This window comes from Dendrobates tinctorius, unplaced genomic scaffold (assembly GCF_039654945.1).
Source record: "Dendrobates tinctorius isolate UK_male_01 unplaced genomic scaffold, ASM3965494v1 ptg000176l, whole genome shotgun sequence".
NCBI classification, from domain to species: Eukaryota; Metazoa; Chordata; class Amphibia; order Anura; family Dendrobatidae; genus Dendrobates; species Dendrobates tinctorius.
Genome location: NW_027361843.1, coordinates 263,472 through 288,971, shown reverse-complemented (window position 1 = coordinate 288,971; position 25,500 = coordinate 263,472). Strand labels below are relative to the sequence as shown.

At 44.5% G+C, this 25,500-nt stretch overlaps 2 protein-coding genes across 18 annotated transcripts in view; one reads left to right on the top strand and one right to left on the bottom strand.

Annotated features, from left to right (window-relative positions):
- The window catches only part of PHTF2 (putative homeodomain transcription factor 2), a 205,396-nt gene extending 204,484 nt beyond the window's left edge, over positions 1 to 912 (bottom strand). For both annotated transcript variants that reach the window (XM_073551406.1, XM_073551407.1), the window contains exon 1: positions 775 to 912. The gene's annotated coding sequence lies outside the window, so the exon portion shown is untranslated. The remainder of the gene's footprint in view (positions 1 to 774) is intronic.
- TMEM60 (transmembrane protein 60) lies at positions 887 to 5,071 on the top strand. Of its 16 annotated transcripts, none has more exons than XM_073551408.1 (5): positions 1,048 to 1,380; positions 1,745 to 1,829; positions 3,286 to 3,352; positions 4,122 to 4,169; positions 4,469 to 5,071. In XM_073551408.1, exon 5 carries the CDS (start codon positions 4,516 to 4,518, stop codon positions 4,918 to 4,920), a length of 405 nt encoding a protein of 134 aa, XP_073407509.1. In that variant the 5' UTR covers positions 1,048 to 1,380; positions 1,745 to 1,829; positions 3,286 to 3,352; positions 4,122 to 4,169; positions 4,469 to 4,515; the 3' UTR covers positions 4,921 to 5,071. The 16 variants fall into 16 exon arrangements, with proteins under 16 accessions (XP_073407524.1, XP_073407509.1, XP_073407514.1 ...); XM_073551413.1 differs by having other exon boundaries at positions 4,122 to 4,205; XM_073551409.1 differs by lacking the exon at positions 1,048 to 1,380 and adding an exon at positions 1,403 to 1,499.
- The last annotated feature ends 20,429 nt before the right edge of the window (positions 5,072 to 25,500 follow it).

Sequence of the window (25,500 nt, the reverse complement as noted above, 5' to 3'; positions counted from 1 at the left end):
CAGGCAGCTGGTCTTCGATCTGTAATGGAGTGGCCAGCGCAGTCACCAGATCTCAACCCCATTGATCTGTTGTGGGAGGAGCTTAACTGTATGGTACGTAAAAAGTGCCCATCAAGCCAAACCAACTTGTGGGAGGGGCTTCTGGAAGCATGGGGTGAAATTTCTCCAGATTACCGCAGCAAATTAACTACTAGAATGCCAAAGGACTGCAATGCTGTAATTGCTGCAAAGGGAGCATTCTTTGACAAAAATAAAGTTTGAAGGAGAAAATTATTATTTCAAATAAAAATCTTTTTTTCAAGCCTTGTCAATGTCTGGACTAGATTTTAAATTCATTTGATTAATAAAAGTATGAGTTTTCATGGAACACACAAAATTGTCTGAGTGACCCCAAACTTTTGAACGGTAGGGTGCATACATATATATGTACACAGAGAGTCTGATGATGACAGCAGGCACTGAGTTGAGAGCTGGCGAGGATGTCGCACACCGATCAGTAATCCCCTCCTGCCCAGTACATGGGGCACTGATGCCCCCTCCACCGCACACACGTGATGAGCCGGTCACACTTGCAGCAGCCTCCCTGTGCAGCGACTGTCACAATTGCTGCTCTCACATCCTCCTCGTCTAGTGGGTAACGGATGTGAGCTGTGAAACTCGTGCAGCAGGTGGCGGCGACACGCAGAGGAACCTGTTCTGTGTAACACAAGGCACAGCAGCTAATCTCAGCCCCCGCGGCTGCCCCGGAGCCCTCCCCGCAGCCCGCCGGCTTACCTGCTGCCCAGGAGCCGCCTCCTCCTCCCGCCGCGGGCGCGAAGCTGTTTGCTCGGAACATGAGCTCAGGGACCCGCGCGGTCGCTGGTACCCGGGGTACGAGCCAGTCCTCCAGGGCTACAGGCACCGTGCTAGCCGCCCCTGGCAACGAGCAGAGCGTCACGGATCATTATCCAATCAGAGCGCTCGCAGGTCACGTGACGCCGCTTGGGCCACCGCAGTGGCTTGAAGGCGCATTATGGTGAGAGTGCCTTAACAAACATGGCGACTGCTCTAAAACCAATTCAACCGGGCTGTCAGCTTTCATTTTGATGAGGGCCCCGCCATAGCTTGTAAAGAAGGCTGTGTTTACATTATGGCGCCCGCCGGCTGAGCTTCTAGGACATTAGTGTGGAAAGCTGGTACCTGCCTGTCCGTGATTAGTAACACAGAACGTTGCCCTGACTAAACATGTCCGCTACTGGCGCAGTGACGTATGCGGGCAGCTGCAGGAAGCACGCTGATTGGACGGCGACAGCCTGTGTGGGCGACAACAGGAAGCGTCTCTCTGCAGCGGAGAAGAGGAGCGAGTCTCCGGTGGATATGACCGGCGGCCGCTGCTCCCCGGTGAGGACATTCCGCGCGTGTCCAGCCTCCCGTTCATGAACACCGGCGGCTGACACATCTCACTGAACTGGTGTGCGCCTCCGCCAGGCGGCCATTCTGGGTGTAATGCACCAGTAATGGTGGGTGTGCTGGTAGGCATTACTGCTGACTGGCTGCCCACAGCCGTGACTGTAGGGCTGGTATTGGCCGCCCCCGGCTTATACAGTCATTGCTGCTTTCCTGTTCTGCCATCTGTTGTTATTCAGGTGTTTCTATGGTTACTGGAGGCCAGCTATGAACATTTTATAAGGGTTTCTCATTTTCTTCACACATTCATCAAGCTCATGTGACAGACTGTTTACATTGTTGACCCTCGGTTTTCCAGACTCCTGCCCTTCTCCGTGACAGCTGGATATCCGCCTCTGAGCCAAATCCTGAGGACAACACATTCTTCCGATCAGTGCTTGGAGGTTAGCACAATTGCTGTGTCTTCCTTCGGCCAGTCTCATTTCCAAGATTGACCGCAGGTCCTCAATAGGATTGAGATCTGGGGAGTTTCCTGGCCTTGGACTTACAAAGTTTTGTTCACCGAGCCACTTAGTTATCCCGTTTGCCTTGGGTCTCCATCATGCTGGAAAAAGCGTTGTTCATCATCAAACTGCTCCTTGATTGCTGAGAAAATTTGCTCTTGGATACGTTTTAGATCCCATTCTTTACTGATGTCAGTGTTCTTAGGCAAAATTGTGAGTGCTCCCACTCCATGGATGAAAAGCAATTCCATACATGACTGGTCTCGATGCTTTACTGTATGACTCATTGTAGCACTCACCTTCTCTGCACAATCCTTCTTCCTGATGTCAGAAGTGGGCTTCATTAGAGGAAATCACTTTATCCCAGTCCTCTGCCAGCCAATCACTGTACTTCCTGCACATCTGTCTCAGCTGGTTAAGCCTCTATAGACTGTTTGTGACATCTGGAAGAATGATTGTCCACTGAAGAAAAGGTGAGCGCTACCACGAGCCCTATATCGTGTCAACAGTAAAGCATTGAGACCATTCATGTGTGGGGTAGCTTTACATCCATGGAGTAGGCACACTTGCAATTTTGCCTAAGATCACTGCTATGAATAAAGAATGGGATCTACACGTCATCCAAGAGCAACTTCTCTCAATCCAGGAGCACTTTGATGATGAACAATGCTTTTTCCCCATCATGATGGAGCACCATGTCCAAAGTTGCCAACCGTCCGTAAAAACCTGGGTGGTTCTCTCTGTAGGGTCCGGTAGAAAGAAGCACCGCACTTGAGTTTTCCACCCACCCTCGACGTTTGGACGGCGCTTGCTCCAAATTGGCTTGTACAATACAAACAGGACAGGACCAATCTGCCACACTCTCCTCTCATTATCAGCTGGTGGCAATGCAATTTAAATAAGCAGCAGTGACCGGAGAGTGTTGATCTACCGTGGAGAGGAAGCCTGGAAATTATGAGCACTAGTGGAGCTGAAGGACCTGACATCACGGCCATATGACCAGAGGTGGGTGGGTGGAACTACAGGATGCAGGAAACTTTGGTGGTTTCCCTGGGACAAGATGTCTGAAGGAGCAGAAGAGCACTGCAGTGGTGAGCGGTTGTGATATATATCCTAGTCTGGTCATTTTCGGGCATGGTCTTTAGGGGGCATGTCAAATGTCTGTAAAAACTTTAGGCCATCCTTGAATTTGAGTCTAGAAAAAAAAAAAATTCAGGAGGTTGGCAACCCAGATTGTCACAAGCCAAAAGTGCTAAGTGGTTCAGTGTGTCCATGGCCAGAAAACTCTCCAGATCTCAATCCCAGACTCAACCTGTAGTGGGTCCTCAAAAAGTGTGTGGACAAATATTGTGAAAAACTCAACAACCCATACTTGCTGAATCTTTGCTTTCATCAGGATGTGGCTGAGAAACTGATATCCAGGGAGCCATGGCGAAGGAAATTGAAAAATAAAGGACAACAATGTAAGTATTGAGTTGCTATATAACTTTAGTAAGTTTTACAAACTTATGTGAAATTATTTTAATCATTCCTTAGTAACCTCTGACTAATAAATCTAAAGCCACTGAAACAGTCTCAGCCCTTTTGGCCATGACTGTACACAATACAGTAGTTTGGACTGTCTGAGCTGTAGGGTCCAGAACGTGGGAATGACACAGCAGCTGCATTAGCATCAGATGAGACTGGTGGAAGATTTGGGGCAAATTTACATTTGATTCAAGGCATTTCTTTTCCATGGTCCATTTTTTTCCCAAAACTTAAGATTTTTTTCTTTTTAAAGCAGCATTACTTACCTTTGTGACTACTGCTGCTCCAGCACCACCTTTCCACTGCCCCAGTATTTGGTTATAAGGCTGTGGGATAATGTCCTATCTATATCATGTGATCACTACAGCCAATCATTGGCCACATTAGCAATGTGTCACTATCTCAGCAACACCACTAAGGTCCGTGCTTGGCTTCAGCAGTCACATGTTATAAATGGAATACACCCTTGCAGCAATATAAACAGAACCCCCTGTGGGTGTGGTGGGGAAGCAGACTGAAGCTGCGGAGGCTTCATCAGGCAGTTCCCTTTTTTTTATTATTATTATTAGCATTACATAGCCATGCCTTTTGTTATATGCTCCACATCTTCCACCATATTCTGGTGTAGAAGCAATGCTCCTTGGGGATAATATAGCTGTAATTTTACATGTGATTGAGCACGCTACAACTTTTCCTTTATCACAGGTTCATACAGAATCTGCGAATAAGAACTCTGCAAACTCAGACTTGATGGTAAAGTATGGACATATAGTGTACGAGGCCGAATCGGTGGGTATTGGCCAAGTGTCTAAATTGTAGGCCATGTTCACATTGCATTTATAGCCTCTCTACACTTTGACAGCACGAATAGAGCTGATTGACCTATAATATGAGCTTGGCTCCTATAAGTGCCATTTAGCTTTCTTGCCTGAAAGTTTTGGCGCAGTACCATGTCTGGCATAGAAGCCATAACACAGATGAGAACACAGCCTTGGGTGTGCTACCTTAGACCCATGTATATATGCTGAGTCTGTTCTCGCTCTATCTTGCAGGAATACATCTCTTCATCTTGGCTAAGAACCCCCTAAAGTCAGTTTAAATGAGAATGTCCCTGGCGCAGAGGGTGCTGCTGACATGGCTCTTCAGTTTACTTTTCTTGATCATGCTGGTGCTGAAGCTGGATGAGAAAGCCCCATGGAACTGGTTCATTATCTTCATCCCCATCTGGATCTTCGATACAATTTTAATCGTCATGTTAATTGTAAAAATGGCAGGACGGTGTAAATCTGGCTATGACCCCAGGAATGGAGCTCAGAATATGAAGAAAAAATCCTGGTATCTTACTGCAATGCTCCTGAAATTGGCATTTTGCCTTGTGCTATGTGCTGTGCTGGAACAGTTTACCACTATGTTGCTAAGTCTGGTGTTTATACCATTGTGGATATTGCTCATTGGAGGACTGATTGAGCTGGGGTACAACGTGTTTTATGTGAGACGTGACTAACAAGTGAACAAGCTATCCACATGTGTTTCCACTAGGTCAATATCTCACCTGACTTATCCAGCTTGTATTCCTGTAGAACAGCATGGTTACAAAATGTGTCCAACAACTTACTTCAACTGTACAATATGTAAATAAAGTATACATAAAAGCACCTGCAGTGGTGTGTCTGCAGGAAACACACTTTGGGCAAACCAGTGTTGTGGGCATGAAATATTCATGAATAGGCCACAGCTTCCACGCTACCTTCTCCACATATTCTAGTGAGGTTAGCATCCTAGTACATTGGACTATCCCTTTTGAATTAATTGATTCCAAGATAGATTGAGATGGCAGATTTGTGGGCATCCACTGTAAAATATTCACAAAAGAAATTTTACTTGTGACAGTCTATGTTCCTCCTCCATATAACAATATTATTTAGAAAAATATTGCTTCACTAATGAATAAGATACCAGGAATTCCAGTCCTTTGCATGGGAGATTTCATTAATATTGTTCATCCAGATTGGGATAGATATAAGGCTAGGTTCACATTTGTGGATGGCCTAGCTGCGTACTTTCTCCGTGAAGCTCTGCCCACTGCCGCACCTCCTCCGTTCAGCTCCGCCTGCATCCACATGCGGCCTGCGTACCTATAACATTGGGTACGCAGGCCATGCGGATGTATGCGGATGCCTCTGCTTGCGTCGTTTTGATGATGTGGCGCAAACGCAAAATGTTGGAATTTGCGGTTGCCGCATCATCAAAACAACGCATGCGGAGGCATCCACATACAGCCGCACGACCTGCGTACCCAGCGGTAAAGATAGGTACACAGGCCGCATGCGGACGTTGGCGGAGCTGACCGGAGGAGGTGCGGCAGTGGGCGGAGCTTCACAGAGGAAGTCCGCAGCTCTGCCATCCGCAAAAGTGACCCTAGCCTTAATCAGACATTGCTACAAAAACTGCCCCCATAACTACGTTTGGAGAAATGCTATCAGAACTATCATTAGTGGACATTTTTTTGCTATTGTAAAACACATAAAACATTATGGCGTATTGATATGGTATTGGGCATGGAACATATTTCCCCCTTGGTAAGAAGAGTGGAATATTTACCCAGAGCGCTATCAGATCATTCACCCTTGCTGACTACTTTCTGTTTTTTACCCAAGCCGCTGGATTCTCTGACCATGTGGGCCATGAAACCCTTTTAGTTTCAAATTATAGATATTCCACTGACCACATTTACCTTAGAACATTATTCTAAGGAAAACAACAAACGAGTGTCATAAAACACATTATGGGATGCCATGATAGCGTGCTTACCAGGAGTCTTAATACAGGCCAAAACTAAGACAAAACAGTTCGGGGAGTTTTTACGGGATAAAGTTAGATCTGCAGAAGAGAAATTCGTACTAACCCGTGTAAAAGAGGACCTGATGGAGTGGGGAGTGGCGCAAGAAGCGTACAACACACATATCAAGGAAAAAGTTAAAAATAAATGCATGTTTGCCCAGACACTTTTCTTTGAGGAGGGGGAGAAGGCAGGACACTTACAGTGCTGTGCAAATTAATTGGGACTGTGAGAATCATGTGGGACTAGTGGATGAGGGCAGGTATATCTCGCCCAGATTCCTTTCCTATGTGGCCTAGTCTGGTCAGTATCGCACCTGCTTGCTAATGAATAATGGGAGGTGGATATAAAAGGATGCCAGGTGGTTGTGTGAGTGTCTCAGCCTGGGAACACAGAGAGCCTGTCTGTGTGAGAGACACATGTGAGTAGAAGCAGTGCCCACTGCAACTGTGCTTTGGCTGGACGGGAGAAGCCCGCCAGTTGGTAGTTAGGTTGTCCATTGTTTAGTTAGTGCCGGACAGGCAAGGATTTGTTTTATGTTTTATTTCCTTTTGCATTGCTTTCACCGTTAATAAACCTGACCCAGGGTCAGTTACACCCGAATCCCAGCTCTGCGCCTGAGTTTTCATGCTGAATGCACGTGACCTTTGACCCCAGCAAAGGCGATCCCGGAGTGTTTTATCACATTGTGATGGAGAGCGCGGGCATCACGTTGCAAGCATGAGCATGGAGGACGTGGTGAAAGCGCTGGTACAGTCCACCGCCGTCCAGCAAGATGCTAATCGGGTGATGATGGCCCAGCTGAAGGAGTTGGTGGACATGACAGTTACCGATCGTTCGCTTCTCCAGCAGGTGGCGCAGCGCTTGGCAAGCTTACCTGAGCTTAACCTGGAAGCCGAGTCGAGAGTGATTCACGTGAGTCGGTACTGGCAGAAAATGACGACCGAAGATGACGTCGAGACATACCTGACCACGTTTGAACGGACGGCGGTGCGAGAAAAATGGCCGAAGGCAAGATGGGCCGGCCTAATTGCCCCGTTTCTTTCCGGTGAGGCCCAAAAGGCTTATTATGACTTAGAGCCTGAAGCTGCGCAGGACTTTGACAAACTGAAAGCCGAGATCCTGGCCCGGCTGGGAGTGACGACCGCTGTCCGTGCACAGAGAGTGCATCAATGGACTTATCAGCCGGATAAACCACCGCGGTCACAGATGTTCGACCTGATCCACGTGACGAAGAAGTGGCTACAACCCGAGGTGCTGACAGCGCCAGAGATAATCCAGAGAGTCGTCATGGACAAGTACCTGAGAGCTCTACCGCCAGCCCTGAGGAAGTGGGTAAGCCATGGAAATCCTACGACGGCAGATCAACTGGTGGATCTGGTTGAACGTTACTCCGTGGCGGAAGGACTCCGAGACGACGCTACCCCACCTCGTTCTTCATCATCTCCACGTGGAACCGGTAAGACTGTTCCAGGGAGTAGGGGAGATGGAAAAATCCCTAAGACAGTGGGGGAGGAAAACGGGACTGCCCGCACTGCGAGGCCGAGAGTAACGAACTATGGTCTAAGCAAGGGGCCCGTTAGGTGTTTCCGCTGCCAAGAGATGGGACATATTGCTGCGAACTGTCCGGTCACTACTGAACCCATGCAGTGCGACGTCACAGACTCTAAAAACCGCATGTCTATGGTTGCACGGGTAGTGAGTGTGAATGCCGGTCAAAAGGATGTGGAAAAACACTTGTGTGATTTAACTGTTGATGGCAAAAATGTGGTGGCATTGTTAGACTTGGGAAGTGTGGTGACTCTGGTGAAGGCCAGTCTGGTGTCAGCCCCGACTGGACCATCAGACAAATTTTCTGTAACGTGTGTGCATGGAGACACCTGTTCGTACCTCACCACGGTCATATGCATTACAACTTCCTATGGGTCTGTGCAACATAAAGTGGGACTCGTCCCGGTGTTATTGCATGATGTTATCCTGGGCCGGGATTTTCCCCACTTCTGGCAATTGTGGGAGAATCAGTTGATGCCTTTGGGTAATAGTGTACATGATTCTTCTCCCAGGGCGCGTGTGGGTCCCGAACCCCGGGAAGAGGTCTCCCCGGAAGAGTCTGCGGGAAATGACCTGCAGTTCCCGTTTTCAGTCATGGCGGGTGATACGGAGGAGACCGGGGAAGAGGAGGAGGCTGACAGCCATCCACCTCCCCGTTTGCCGGATTTAGAAGTTCAGAAAGATGACTTCCAAAGCGAGCAAATAAAGGATCCTACCCTTTCTCAGGCTAGGACAAATGTAAAAGTGATAAATGGGGTACCCGTAGAACCTGGCTCTAGGCTGGCATATCCTTACATGGTTCTGGAGAATGATTTACTCTATCAGATAGAGAAAAAGGGGGAAGATACGGTGCAACTATTAGTCGTGCCAAAACCCTATCGGCGGCAGGTGCTGGACCTGGCCCACGGACATGTGATGGGAGGTCACCTGGGAGTCCAGAAAACCACCGAAAGGATATTACACTGTTTTGTTTGGCCAGGCATGCATCACGATATTCGAGTATATTGTGAGTCTTGTCCTGACTGCCAAGCCTCTGCACCTAAGCCCCGTTTCTGTAGCCCTTTGGTACCCCTACCTATTATTGAAGTCCCGTTTGAGAGGATTGGGATGGATTTAGTTGGGCCCCTTCCACGGTCTGCACGTGGACACCAACATATCCTGGTCATCTTGGATTATGCCACTCGTTACCCGGAGGCCATCCCTTTGCGTAACACGGCCACCAAGACGATTGCCAAGGAACTGGTGCATGTGTTTAGTCGGGTCGGTATCCCAAAACAGATACTCACCGACCAGGGGACCCCCTTTATGTCCAGGGTAATGAAGGAGCTCTGCCGATTGTTACAAATCGAACCGTTACGCACATCCGTGTATCACCCTCAAACAGACGGGTTGGTCGAACGGTTCAATAAAACTCTGAAGCAGATGCTGAGAAAGGTGATAGACAAGGATGGGAAGAACTGGGACTATTTACTTCCGTATTTGCTTTTTGCCATCAGGGAAGTACCCCAGTCTTCCACGGGATTCTCGCCTTTCGAGTTATTGTACGCCCGACGTCCTCGCGGACTGTTAGACGTTGCAAAAGAAACCTGGGAGGGTCAGGTCACTCCGTTTAAAACAGTGATAGATCACGTCACACAAATGCAGGACCGTATTGCGGCTGTTATGCCTATCGTCAAAGAACACATGATACAGGCTCAAGGAGCCCAAAAAAGAATCTATGATAGGGGCGCCAAGATCCGTACGTTTGCACCCGGAGATAGGGTGTTGATCCTGGTCCCCACGGTGGACAGTAAGTTCCTGGCAAAGTGGCAGGGCCCCTTTGAGATCAAGGAAAGAGCTGGTGAAGTAAACTACAAAGTATACCAGGCAGGTAAACGGAAACCTGAACAGATTTATCATGTAAATCTGATAAAGCCCTGGAAGGATCGGTCTGCCTTGTCAGCGGAGCTGGCCCGTCCTGTCTGCTCGCATACCGTACTGGAGGTACAGGTTGCAGAGACTCTCGGAGCGGCAAAAGACTGAGGTCAGGCAGTTTCTACTTCACAACCAAAAGTTTTTCTCAGAAAAACCCGGGCAGACTACGCTAATAAAACATGACATCGTAACGGAACCTGGTGTCACAGTTCACGTAAAGCCCTACCGAATCCCGGAAGCGCGCCGTGAAGCCGTTTCCTGAGAAGTGAAGGCAATGTTAGAGTTAGGAGTCATTGAGGAATCGCACAGTGCGTGGTCCAGCCCGATTGTGCTAATTCCTAAACCGGACGGCACCATCCGGTTCTGCAATGACTTCAGGAAACTGAATGCGGTCTCAAAATTTGATGCATATCCTATGCCCTGGGTCGACGAGTTAATAGATCGGTTAGGAAAAGCCCGGTATATTACGACCCTAGATCTAACAAAGGGTATTGGCAGATCCCTCTGGTGGAGGCTGCCAGAGAAAAGACAGCATTTGCTACCCCAGAAGGTCTATTTCAGTATGTGTATATGCCGTTTGGTCTGCACGGAGCGCCGGCGACCTTCCAGAGACTGATGGATCGAGTCCTGAGGCCACATAGGCAGTACGCTTCGGCCTATTTGGACGACATTGTCATTTACAGCTTGGACTGGGAGACTCATCTCCAGAAAGTACAAGCTGTGATTGACGACCTGTGGGAGGCAGGTCTAACCGTGAACCCCAAGAAATGTCACATCGGGCTAGAAGAAGCCCGGTATTTGGGGTATGTAATTGGGAGGGGTGTTGTTAAACCCCAGGTTGATAAGATTCAGGCCGTTCAGGACTGGCCACAACCTGTCAACAAGAAGCAGGTGCAAGCCTTCCTGGGGATCGCCGGTTATTATCGCCGGTTCATACCCAATTTTGCAGCCATCGCTACCCCCCTGACGGATCTTACAAAAGGGAAAGACTCCGTCATGATTAAATGGAGTTTAGCGGCTGAAGAAGCCTTCCATAGCCTAAAACGGGCACTTTGCTCTCAGCCCGTACTGGTGACTCCGGACTTCCGCAGTGAGTTTGTGGTACAAACGGATGCCTCTGATACCGGTATCGGGGCCGTACTCTCACAAGTGAGGGACGGAGTGGAACACCCAGTCCTCTATCTCAGCAGGAAGCTGAATAAACACGAGCAAAGGTATGCAGTCGTAGAAAAAGAGTGCCTTGCCATTAAGTGGGCTCTAGAGGCCCTCAAATATTACCTGGTGGGCCGAAAGTTCAGGCTGATCACTGACCATGCCCCTCTCAAGTGGATGCACTTGAACAAGGAACGGAATAGCCGGGTGACCCGGTGGTTCCTTGCCCTGCAGGCCTACACTTTTACGGTGGAGCACCGCCCAGGGGTACAGATGGGAAATGCAGATGCCCTGTCCCGAGTGCACTGTTTGGCGGGTGTCATTGCTCGACCGGAGTGGTCTGAGCAGAAGGAGGGGATATGTGAGAATCATGTGGGAATAGTGGATGAGGGCAGGTATATCTCGCCCAGATTCCTTTCCTATGTGACCTAGTTTGGTCAGTATCGCACCTGCTTGCTAATGAATAATGGGAGGTGGATATAAAAGGATGCCAGGTGGTTGTGTGAGTGTCTCAGCCTGGGAACACAGAGAGCCTGTCTGTGTGAGAGACACACGTAAGTGGAAGCAGTGCCCACTGCAACTGTGGTTTGGCTGGACGGGAGAAGCCCGCCAGTTGGTAGTTAGATTGTCCATTGTTTAGTTAGTGCCGGACAGGCAAGGATTTGTTTTATGTTTTATTTCCTTTTGCATTGCTTTCACCGTTAATAAACCTGACCCAGGGTCAGTTACACCCGAATCCCAGCTCTGCGCCTGAGTTTTCATGCTGAATGCACGTGACCTTTGACCCCAGCAAAGGCGATCCCGGAGTGTTTTATCACAGGACAAAGCATTTTTTTAAGTAAAATCGTAAGTTGGTTACCAGTCAGTGATTCAAACCAGTTTTAACTGCTTTGAACAGGTGTGAGTGCCTAGCCATGATAGCAAGAGCCCAGATAGGGAGTTCTTTTATTGGAGCTTTGAAGGACAGGGAAGGAGTGGTAGTGAATCAGACTGACCAGATCTCAAACACTCTGCTAGAATTTTATAAAGATCTGTATACATCCAAATTACAATTTAATAGAGGACAGATCTTATCCCACTTGAGGGAAATCAAACTACCGACATTCAACGGTAAAGACCAAGAATTTTGAAATAGACCACTAAAGCTGGAGGAGTTACAAATGGCAGTAGCCTCTATGGCTAATAAATTGTCAGGACAAGACGGGCTTCCCACAGAAATACAGTATATAAGAAATTTGGAAATATTCTACTTCCCCACTTGCTGGCTACCTTCGAGGAGGCGGTGAGGGGGGAACCTTACCACATTCAATGCAGGAGGCTGTGATAGTAGTCATACCTAAGCCAAATAAAGACTTTCATTTCTGACGCATACAGGCCCATATCTTTATTGTCAACTGATGTTAAAATTATTGCAAAGGTTCTGGCATCTAGATTGAATACAGTGATTTCTACATTTATCCATTCTGATCAGTCTGGCTTCATGCCTGCTAGATCCACAGCTGTTAATATCTGGAGATTGTTTCTTAATCTACAATAGCCGGTGGATGGTGCTGGGGATAGAGCTGCATGTTCTCTGGACGCCGCTAAGGCATTCAATTCTGTTGAGTGCGAATATTTATGGGCGGTGTTGGAAAAGTTTGGTATAGGACCTAGGTTTATTTCATGGGTTAAATTGCTGTATGGTAGGCCGATGGCTAGAATATGGGTAAATGGACACCTTTCCTCAGCTTTTGGACTGAGTAGAGGTATGAGGCAGGGGTGCCCCTTGCTCCCCCTGCTCTTTGCACTGGCCATTGAACCCCAGGCATCGGTTATCAGGGAGCATCCAGGAATAGTTGGGTTTCGTAGAGGGAATAGTGAAGAGAAGGTCGCGTTATACGCTGATGACACTTTATCTCTGGCTAAAACGTCTGAGTCCCTTCCTATAACGATTGAAACGATAGAAAAATTTGGAAAATGCTCTGGTATGAAGAAAAATTGGAGCAAATCAGTTATACTTCCATTGGATAATACAGATGAGAATGCTTCCCATTACATTAACTCGGGATTACAAGTGGTATCGGAGTTTAAATATTTAGGCATCAATATTTCGGCAAAAATAAATGATTATGAGAAATTGAATCTTAATCCAGTCTTAATTAAATTTAGAGGTAAATTAGGCTCCTGGTCTAAGTTACCGTTGTCGGTTGTGGGCCGTGCTAGCCTGGTCAAAATGATCTGGATGCCACAATTGCTGTATGTTCTACACAACTCCTCAGTATGGATAAATCAATGGTTTTTCTTTAAAGTCAGTCAGGAATTTAGAAAATTAATATGTGGCAAACAGACTCCGAGAATTAAACTGGAAACATTGCAAAGAAAACAATGGGAGGGCTTGCGGTTCCTAACCCATGGGTATATTATGTGGCATCTCAGCTTCAACATATTCGGGGATGGGACGACCCTGGGGGAGCTGAGTTCAGCGTACATTGCTACAGCACTATTTTCAATCGGATAAACTCTGAGGTATTGGAGGCGCATAAATTTGGCACACGTGGAGGCAAAATATCAACTGTGATATGTCATAAACTTAGGGGGACGGTGAAAAAATTACAAGGAATAGGTGTTTTACAATTTACTTAATTATTGAACACTTTATGGCTTCCAAATCTATACCACCTGGTGGGATTTGGCTCCTGGAGCACAAAGGGTTTAGGCTGTGTGCCCACGTAAGCATTTTTACAGGCAAAAACGCTTAAAAATCGCTTAAAAGAAGCATCCCATTCATTTTAATGCATTCTGCACTTTTTGTGCATATCGATGCGGTTTTTTTCCGCCCAAAAAAACGCATCGCGGTAAAAAATGCAGCATGCTCATTAATTTTGCAGAAAATTCCGCTTTTTTAGCTATTTTCTATGAGACTGGGGACGTGCGGAAAAAAACGCATAAAAACGCGTTTTTTGCGCAAAAAACGTGCGGGGAAAAAAACGCGTTTTCTGGGAAGGAGTCCAGTTTTCATGCAGAAATTTTCTGCATACGTGTGCACAGAGCCTTAAACAGACTTAATTGCTGATAAGTGATGTGATTATGGAATTTTCACAGCTGCAAAACTAATATGGGTTACCTCCCTATGAACTCTATAAATACTTACAATTTAGGCACGCATATCGGGCGGAAGGCATTGTTTTGGAAGGAGGGGTACCCCGAAACTCAATAATACAGAGAATAGCTAATCTACACAGTTCTCGTGGACTGATCTCATTATTTTATAACATTCTCTTAGACATTATTTTGAAAAAAAGCTGTTGCGATCAAAAGAGAAATGGGAGAGTGTAAGGCCGGGATCACACTACCATGTGTGATGCGAGAAACTCGCGTGAGTCTATCGCATCAATACCTGGTGGCACTCAGGACCAGAGCTGCGGCTACATAGAAATACATGCAACCGCAGCTCTAGTCCTGAGTGCCGGCAGTAGCGCCGGTTGTTTATGCGAGAGAGTCGTGCGAGTTTCTCGTATCACACATGGAAGTGTGATCCCGGCCTAAAGGGACCCATAGAGGAAAATTACTGGTCAGCTATACTGGAAAGCGTTCCGCAGCTGTCTTTAAAGTGAATCCCATAGACTGTCCTATATAAATGTAATACACCAGGTATACAGGACATCTCAATTCTTAACAGGATTTCGCTCAAGTCCCCACAGTCCTAGATGCAAAACTAATATAGCAGATATGCTTCATATGATGTGGAACTATTCTAACTTGGTGTCCTTTTGGAAGAGTGTTGTAGCAATGATTAAGGCCGGGTTCACACTTGCGTTTGGGTAGAGTGCGTAGGACTGCGTACTTCCTTAAGCTCCGCCTATTTATGCACTTCTTCCCTAAAGCTCCGCCTACTTCCCCATGCATCCTGCGTACCTATCTTTAACACTGTTCACGCAGGGACATGCGTTGTATGCGGATGCGTCTGCATGCATTATTTTGACTTGCCTGCCGAACGCAACATGTTTCTGTGCGATCGGCGGGGACGTCAAAACGCCGCATGCGGCTGCATCTGTATACAATGCATCTCCCTGCGTACCAAATGTTAAAGATAGGTACGCAGGATGAATGCGGAAGTAGGCAAAGCTTAAGGGAAGAAGTACACAGCCCTACGCAGACCAGCCAAACGCTAATGTGAACATGGCCTAACAGGGTTTATTCAGTTGACGCACAGCATTCACCATTAGTATGTATATTGGGTTATGTTGAAGATCTGTCTGTTGTTGTGTGTTTGTCTGATTTTTCTCTTTATAAGATATATTTTTGAGTAAAATGTAAATTGATCTTTTATTCTATAAACTACTGACAATATGTCTTCGAATTTCCAAGCACTAAATGTTGTATTTATTTTCAGAAAATGAGAAATGGTCAAAATAACAAAAAAATGCAGTGCTTGCAGATCTCAAATAATGCTAAGAAAACAAGTTCATAATCATTTAGAAACAACAATACTAATTTTTTAACTCCGGAAGAGTTCAGAAATCAATATTTTGTAGAATAACCATGATTTTTAATCACAGCTTTCATGCGTCTTGGCATGCTTTCCACCAGTCTTTCACACTGATTTTGGGTGACCTTATGCCACTCCTGATACAAAAATTTAAGCAGTTCTTTGTTTGATGGCTTGTGACTGTCCATCTTCCTCTTGATTACATTCCAGAGGTTTTCAATGGGGTTCAGATCTGGAGATTGGGCTGGCCATGACAGGGATTTGATGTGTTGGTCCTTCATCCACACATTGATCGACCTAGCTGTGTGGCATGGCGCATTGTCCTGCTGGAAAAAAACAGTCCTCAGATTTGGGGAACATTGCCTGAGCAGAAGGAATCAACGGTTTTTCCAGGATAACCTTGTATGTGGCTTGATTCATGCGTCCTTCACAAAGATTAACCTGCCCAATTCCAGCCTTGCTGAAACATCCCCGAATCATCACCTATCCTCCACCAAATTTCACAGTGGGTGCAAGACACTGTGGCTTGTATGCCTCTCCAGGTCTCCGTCTAACCATTAGACGACCAGGTGTTGGGCAAAGCTGAAAATTAGACTCATCAGATAAGATTACCTTACTCCAGTCCTCTAGGGTCCAATTCTTATAGTCTTTGGCAAACTTCATCCTGGCTCTACTTTGCTTCTCATTGATGAAAGGCTTTTTTTCTACCTTTACATGACTTGAGCCCTGCCTCTAGGAGCCTGTTACGACCTGTTCTTGCCGTGCACTTCACCCCAGCTGCAATTTGCCATTCCTTTTGTAGGTCACTTGATGTCATCCTGCGGTTGCTGAGTGACATTCGAATAAGACGATGGTCATCCCGGTCAGTGGAGAGTCGTTTTTGCCCTTTGCCGGTCTGTAGCTTTGTTGTCCCCAATGTCTGCTGCTTGACCTTGTTGTAGTGGACTGCCATCTTAGAAATTTTAAGGATGGAGGCAACATGACGGTCACTGTATCCCTCTGCTATTAAAGCCAGAATTGAGCCCTTCTTTTCCTGACTCAAGACTTTTCTTTTCAACTCCTTTGGCATGGTTAAATGTAATTTTTTCATTCCTATTACTTTTGGGAAATTACTAGCACTTGTTTTGCCATCCAGCTTGTTCTATTGCAAGAGGATTGTGACCACCACAGCAGGCTTTTTTATACTTTCCTTCGTTAAATAAGATTTGGTTCAGGTGATCACCTAATCAGAAGCACATTAAGTAGAATGAGGTGTACTCTGGTTGGAATTCAACTGACACTGGAATGGAATGGCTGTCAAACATGTAGAGAAGCTGATTTTTTATAAAACTGTGCAGTGGTCTCTTAATTTTTGCCAGAGCTGTATCTGGCAAGAAAATTGATAGCCCAAAAATGGATAGCTGATCAGGAGCCTATGATATCAGAATTTATTGATAAAGTTAACTGGCTAATAAATTTAGAAAAAGGCATATACCTAAAAAGAGATGCGATCTCTAAATTTGTCAAGATATGGGGGTCTATGGATTGATGGCTCTGGTTTGACATGTAAGGAACTGAGATTTCACCTCGGCTTGCTTTGAGTTATGTTTATATGGTGCCTCAAATTAAACTTCTTTGAAAATTAGAATCCCAAAAAAAGGCTAAATATAATGAGCTCATCCATGTATATGCATAAAAAACAAAAAAGAGAAAACGGACATCGGGGCAATGATAAAATATTCTTGAATTTTATTGATATGTTCACAAATAGAATAAAATTAAATAATGATAATAAACAGAGACTCAGCGACACCCAGTACCACACTGAAGTGAGGCTGGTAAAAATGAGGACACTAATAGGAATGTAGGTTGATAGATAAAATAATCAAAAAAGCATAGGCTACACAAGACAAGTTCATATATTCAAAGCTATAAAGTGCAAAAATAGTGCCAATTTTCTCATAGTGAGTACATATGGTATTTAGCAAAGTCCTGCCAGGGTTAAAAATATCAGTCCATAATACCCTTTAAACAGTGCAAATAAACCATATAAGTATAAGAATGATGGATCTAATAGCCTATTTGCATCAAAAACGGACATGTCTGTTATATGGGTACATGTGTTATCTTTGAGGGGAAAAAAAAGGATACCACACGTACTTACTTAATAACTGTCTACAAGTATCTCAAGGGATGTCACATTGTAGAAGGATCATCTTTATTCTCATTTGCACAAGGAAAGACTAGAAGCAATGGGATGAAACTGAATGGGAAGAGACAGATTAGATATCAGAAAAACTTTTTGACAGTTAGAGTGATCAATGAGTGGAACAGGCTGCTCCGAGAGGTGGTGAGTTCTCCTTCAATAGAAGTCTTCAAACAGACATCTGACTGGGATGATTTAGCGAATCCTGCTTTGAGCAGGGGGTTGGACCAGATGGCCCAGGAGGTCCCTTCCAACTCTACGATTCTATGATTCTATAATTCTATTTCTAAGTTTGTATTGAGAGAAAAACTTTGACTTACCTTTGTTCGTGGGGAAAACCCTTTAATTAATAAAGCAACATTTTAATCACTAGATCTTGAAATAATATGTTCCACAAGTGGATGTATTAAATAAAATGTTCCTGTGTTGGGATAATCTGATAAATGTGCCCCTGCTGTGTACTGTGTAAGGCTAAGTGCACACGTACCGGAACTCTCGCGGAAATTCCCGCGAGAATTCCGGAATTCCATTCCGCGGGAAAATCGCATTTTAAATTCCCGCAATTTTCCCGCGGAAAAACTAGCATTTTGCAAGCGTATTTAGCTTGCAAAATGCTAGCGTTTTCCAAGCGATCTGTAGCATCGCTTGGAGAACTGATTGACAGGTTGGTCACACTCGTCAAACATAGTGTTTGACGAGTGTGACCAACTTTTTACTACTGAGGCTGCCTATGCAGCATCAGTAGTAAAAGATAGAATGTAAAAAAAAAATTAAAAATGGTGTTATTCTTACCTTCCGACGTCCCGCGCAGGCGTTCCCAGTAATCCTTTGCGAAAATGCCCGCGATGACGTCCGTTCTCGCGGGATCGCAATGTCTCACGGTAATTCGCGATGATGTCGCGATCCCGCGAGAACGGACGCCATCGCGGGCATTTTCGCAAAGGATTACTGGGAACGGGAGCGTGGAGAGAGGCGGAAATGCTGCGCGGGACGCCGGAAGGTAAGAATAACAATATTTTTTTATATTAAAATTCCATTTTTTACGGGGATATGGTACCTACAGCCCGGAGGGCAGTCTCCTCTCCTCCGGACCGTGGGTACCATCTGCAATTGTTCTGCTTACTTTCCGCATGGTGTGCACAGCCACATGCGGGAAGTAAGCGAAACAATGCATTCCTATGGGTGCGGGATCGCCGCGATTCCGCAAATTAATGAGCATGCTGCGTTTTTTACCGCAAAGCGATTCCGCCGCGGTAAAAACCGCAGCATTAGCACAGCATTGCGGAATCCCATAGGAATGCATGGGATGCTTATTTTTCGCGGTTAAAACCGCCGCGGAAACGCGAAAAAAACGCCACGTGTGAACTCAGCCTAATGGCTGTCTGACTTTATATTTAAGGCCATGTGCACACGATGCAGATTTCCAGCGGATCCGCAGCGGATTTTACCGCGCAGAAACCCTGCATATCCGCATTGTGATGTACAGTAGCATGTTAATTAATAGAGAAAAAAACGCTGTGCAGACGCTGCGGATTTTTCCGCGCGGTTTTCTATTGGTTTAAAATATGCAACATGTCACTTCTTTTGTGCGGTTTTCCACCTCCCCTGCCTCCAAATCCACAGGGGGAAATCCGCAAGGAAAAACCGCAAGAAAAAAGGAAGAAATCCACAGGAAAAATGCAGGTCATTTGACCTGCGGATTTCTTCAATTCTGCGCTGAAAAATCCGCAGGGCAAAAAAGTACATCTGCACTTAGCCTAAAGACTCTAAAGGGTCTGTTCCTTTTGATTGGCGGCAAGCAAATGTGGTACAAATATTCAAAAAGGGGTGTAAAAGGGAACCTGGAAACTATAGGCCGGTAAGCTTAACATCTGTTGTGGGTAAAATTTTTGAAGGGTTTCTAAGGGATACCATTATGGAATATCTCAATGATAATAAATGTTTAACTCTATATCAACATGGCTTTATGAAGGATCGCTCCTGTCAAACTAACCTGATCAGCTTCTATGAGGATGTAAGCTCTCAAATGGGCCAAGGAGAATCATTGGATGCCATTTATCTCGACTTCTCTAAAACATTTGACACTGTCCCACATAAAAGATTGGTAAGTAAGATGAGAAAGCTTGGGCTAGGGGAAAATGTGTGTAGATGGGTAGGTAGCTGGCTTAGTGATAGAAAACAAAGAGTGGTTATTAATGGTGCATACTCAGATTGGGCCAGGGTTACTAGTGGGGCACCACAGGGTTCTGTATTGGGCCCCCTACTGTTTAATATATTTATTAATGATCTAGTGGATGACTTACACAGTAAAATATCAGTATTTGCAGATGATACAAAACTATGTAAGGTAGTTAACACAAAGGAGGACAGTTTGCAACTACAGACAGATTTGAGTAAATTGGAGAATTGGGCTGAAAAATGGCAAATGAGGTTTAACACAGATAAGTGTAAGGTTATGCACATGGGAAGGAGAAACAGATGCTATAATTACTTACTAAATGGGAAACTGCTGGGGAAATCAGACATGGAAAAAGACTTAGGCATCTTAGTCAATAAGAAGCTAAATTGGAGTTCCCAGTGTCAGGCAGCTGCCACCAAAGCAAATAGGGTCATGGGATGCATTAGAAGAGGTCTGGGGACACGAGATGAAAACATAATTCTCCCTCTGTACAAATCACTCGTTAGACCACACTTGGAGTATTGTATGCAATTTTGGACGCCGGTGCTCAAGAAAGACATTACTGAACTTGAAAGGGTTCAAAGGCAGGCTACTAAAATGATAAATGGAGTTGGTTCACTACAATACCCAGAAAGGTTATCAAAATTAGGTCTATTTACTCTAGAAGAGAGAAGACTTAGGGGAGACCTAATATATATGTACAAGTATATCAGAGGGCAATACAGAGATCTCTCCAATGAACTGTTTGTACCAAGGACTGTGACAAGAACAAGGGGGCATTCTCTTCGTTTGGAGGAAAGACAATTTCTGCACCAGCATAGAAGAGGGTTCTTCACGGTAAAAGCAGTGAGGCTCTGGAATTCTCTTCCAAGGCTAAAAAAATAGAAACAACAAGGCACTCTTCAAATAAAAGGTACTTGGTGCACAAGTAGGGTCTCCAGCTCATATAATACTTTCAAAAAAACTCGGCACTCAAATGGCAAAAATGATTTTGATCCTTCGTTTTATTGGCATCCAAATTATGTTAAACGTTTTCGATCCAACAACGGATCTTCATCAGAACTTCTCTATAAAGGTATATTTACAAAAATAGAAAATAAATCCATGTTACTAGATATTACATTTAGTAGAGATAACATACAATACAATGCATAATACAAGAAGCTTGATTAAGCTACTCATCAGAATTTACATAAATCCCGTCAAATAAAGTCTTGAAGGTGATTTTTTCGATGTGAAGTGATCCGTGAGGTAAGGTATATAGATCTGCATTAAGGAAAATTCCGCCAACATCACTTAGAGAGTCTGTAAAAACTATATCATAGATAGGCTCAAGGATATGATATTCAGGTAACAAGTGTCAAAAAGGTAACATAGTAACATAGTAACATAGTTATTAAGGTTGAAGGGAGACTTTAAGTCCATCTAGTTCAACCCATATCCTATCCTAACTTGCCCTAACATGTTGATCCAGAGGAAGGCAAAAAAAACCCATGTGGCAACAGTAAGCTTCACATTGGGGAAAAAAATTCCTTCCCGACTCCACATACGGCAATCAGACTAGCTCCCTGGATCAACGCAATATTAAGGAGACTAGTGTATATACCCTGTAATATTATACTTTTCAAGAAAGGCATCCAGTCCCTTCTTAAATTTTAGTAGTGAATCACTCATTACAACATCATATGGCAGAGAGTTCCATAGTCTCACTGCTCTTACAGTAAAGAATCCGCGTCTGTGAGTATGCTTAAACCTTCTTTCCTCCAGACGTAGAGGATGCCCCCTTGTCCCCGTCACAGGTCTAAGAGTAAAAAGATCATTAGAAAGGTCTTTGTATTGTCCCCACATATATTTATACATTGTAATAAGATCACCCCTAAGCCTTCGATTCTCCAAACTAAATAACCCCAAGTGTAATAACCTGTCTTGGTATTGCAGACCCCCTAGTTCCCTAATAACCTTGGTCGCTCTTCTCTGCACCCGCTCCAGTTCAGCCATGTCTTTCTTATACACCGGAGACCAGAACTGTACACAGTATTCTAAGTGTGGTCGCACTAGTGACTTATATAGAGGTAAAATTATGTTCTCCTCATGAGTATCTATGCCTCTTTTAATGCATCCCATTATTTTATTTGCCTTTGCAGCAGCTGCTTGACTCTGGCCACTAAATGTGAGTTTGTCGTCCACCCATACACCCACGTCTTTTTCAGTGACTGTTTTGCCTAGTGTTTTACAATTAAGCACATAATTATACAACTTGTTCGTTCCACCCAAGTGCATGACCTTACATTTATCCCCATTAAAGCTCATTTGCCATTTATCAGCACAAGCTTCTAGTTTACATAAATCCTCCTGTAATATAAAATTGTCCTCCTCTGTATTAATTACCCTGCAGAGTTTAGTGTCATCTGCAAATATTGAAATTCTACTCTCTATGCCCCCTACAAGGTGAACTATTACAGAAATACACGTGTTGTGTGAACTATATCTTTCCCTGTAAAAAGGAGAGAGCAAAAAGTAAATAAAGTACAGAGTGAGACATTATGCAATATTTAAAGAGCAATAGCAGTGGCGCACGTGTGTGAACGTGGGAGCGTTGCAAAGGCAAATATGAATCATGAATTATACCTGAGTAATTATAGGGAGAGCGCTGGTGTGACAAACCCTGTCACCTTTCTCATTATGGCGCTGTAAATGGAAAATAAAAGAGATTTTCTATGCTGTACCTCGCTCCTGGAGCGATCAGGAAATGTTGTTTGGTTGTTACCTGACCCCTCTGGTTATCGCTGGTGTGACAAACCCTGTCACTTAATTTGTTATGGCGCTGCAGAAAAATAGGAGAAATTGGCTATGATGTAAACCGCCCCTATAGTGGTGAGGACAAAGTTGTAAAGTTGTTACCTGACCCCTCTGGTCGTCAGAGTCCTGCGGTGTGACCGCTGAAATGGAGATACGTCAGTGGAATCCGGTCACATCAATGAAAGAAGAGCGCAGGGTTTGTCACACCAGCGATAACCAGAGGGGTCAGGTAACAACCAAACAACATTTCCTGATCGCTCCAGGAGCGAGGTACAGCATAGAAAATCTCTTTTATTTTCCATTTACAGCGCCATAATGAGAAAGTTCACTGGGTTTGTCACACCAGCGCTCTCCCTATAATTACTCAGGTATAATTCATGATTCATATTTGCCTTTGCAACGCTCCCACGTTCACACACGTGCGCCACTGCTATTGCTCTTTAAATATTGCATAATGTCTCACTCTGTACTTTATTTACTTTTTGCTCTCTCCTTTTTACAGGGAAAGATATAGTTCACACAACACGTGTATTTCAGTCATAGTTCACCTTTTTGACACTTGTTACCTGAATATCATATCCTTGAGCCTATCTATGATATAGTTTTTACAGACTCTCTAAGTGATGTTGGCGGAATTTTCCTTAATGCAGATCTATATACCTTACCTCACGGATCACTTCACATCGGAAAAATCACCTTCAAGACTTTATTTGACGGGATTTATGTAAATTCTGATGAGTAGCTTAATCAAGCTTCTTGTATTATGCATTGTATTGTATGTTATCTCTACTAAATGTAATATCTAGTAACATGGATTTATTTTCTATTTTTGTAAATATACCTTTATAGAGAAGTTCTGATGAAGATCCGTTGTTGGATCGAAAACGTTTAACATAATTTGGATGCCAATAAAACGAAGGATCAAAATCATTTTTGCCATTTGAGTGCCGAGTTTTTTTGAAAGTATTACATGGGCTGGAGACCCTACTTGTGCACCAAGTACCTTTTATTTGAAGAGTGCCTTGTTGTTTCTATTTTGTGAATCTTCTATCTCAAGAGCACCTCCGGACAATGTCAAGCGAAACGTTTTCATTTAATGCCACGGAAACGGCCGAAATTGTTTCAAAGGTGACCGCATCGAGTGACTTTCTCCAAACTCCTACCAGGGATATCAGAAACAGAGACCTTGAGAGGGAGTCCAGAAGAGCAGTCAATTTAGAGCTTCACTCCATTACGCTAGCTGAGTACCTAAGGGTCTCACGCATACCTAGGGGCCTACGAGTACCCCTACAACCCACTTTCTTTAAGGAGGATAAGGAATACTGCACGAAGTTCGAACAGATTTTAAATAAATGTTCTTTTGATTTGACGACATTAACTTTATCTTTTTTACAGAAGAATTTGGAGAACATCAACTCACAAATATGTGTCATAGAAAATCAACTTTCAGCCACCATGAACCAGGAGGAGTTCCAAGAACTCAAACGGAAAAATCAGGAGAGTTTATCCATTCACAGATCAGAGTTGGAAAAGAAAAAAAGATCGAAATTTCTAAGAGACACCGAGGACTACCTACAAAACAGAGTCTACGGTTGGCGAGATATGCAACGATCTTTCAGACGCCGCACCTCCCGAAGCTCATCTGGGTCAACGGACAGTTGGTCCGGCACCACCAGCAATACTACCTCTTTTTTAGGACACAATCGAGGCCGCTCAAGAGGAAGACGAGGCTGGGCGGCCAATGTTACCGGGGACAACAGAACAGAAACCGGGTCGAAAGTGACGACAAGATCACAGGTAAAGCACCTCTGGTGATCAATATTTCTTCAAAAAACTTGAGTTCCAGTCAACTGACTGTTCTCCAAAAGGGGTTATCATTTTGCCCGTCTTATAAGTTTGATTTCTTTGAACTCGATATGGATCTACAAAGATTCTTTAGGAACCTTAGGCTTAAGACACACTTTGCGAGACAACCACATAGACCAGTTGAACAGGTTTCCACAAGCCTGCTTCAACTTACAAATCTGGGGCTTCGTACACGTAGCACCTTCATGCCCCCGAAGGGCAACCCACCAATTGAGACTTTTATCTCTCTAGTTGAAAGAGACATAGAGATCTTTCATAGGGAAGTCAATCAGGGCAAATTCCATCATCATACCAATTTATTGAGAGAAGAAAGAATGGCGCTTGACGACCTTTCTTCCGATAAATCATTAATCATCAAACCTGCCGATAAGGGTGGGGCTTTGGTCATCATGGACAGATCGGACTATCTTAGCGAGATTCATAGACAACTAAGTGACAGCGAGGTATATATGCCTATTGTCTATAACCCTCTTGATTCCATTATAAATAAAATCAAACCGATTATACAACATCATATAGGGGTGGGCACAATTGACAAAAAGATAGGTGACTTTCTTTTAAATTCAGATCCCATCACACCGGTCTTCTATGTATTACCGAAGATCCACAAGAGATTGGAGAAACCACCAGGTCGCCCCATTGTATCCTCAACAAACTCCATTCTTTCCCCACCGGCCATGTTTCTGGAGAAAATACTTACAACACTAGTTAAAACTACAAAGTCATACCTTAGGGACACCAATGAATTTATATCACTCATCAAATCTTTGGGTTCTCTTCCATCTTCTTCCTTCTTGGTCACGTGGGATGTTAACAGCCTATATACGTCCATTACACATGAGAAGGGTTTAAGAGCCATTGAGATTTTAATGGTAAAGGCAGACATGGATAGTAGAATCCGCAACCTTTGTTTGGACCTCTTACAACTAGTGTTAAAAGAGAACTAATTTCTCTTTCAGGATACGTTTTAAATACAGAAACAGGGTACCGCAATGGGGTCTCACGTAGCGCCCCCCTACGCTATTGCTTTTATGGCTTCATTTGAGGAGGACCATGTATATACCCACCCCCTATATAAGCAACACTCTTTGATATGGCTTAGATTTATAGATGACATCTTTTGCGTATGGA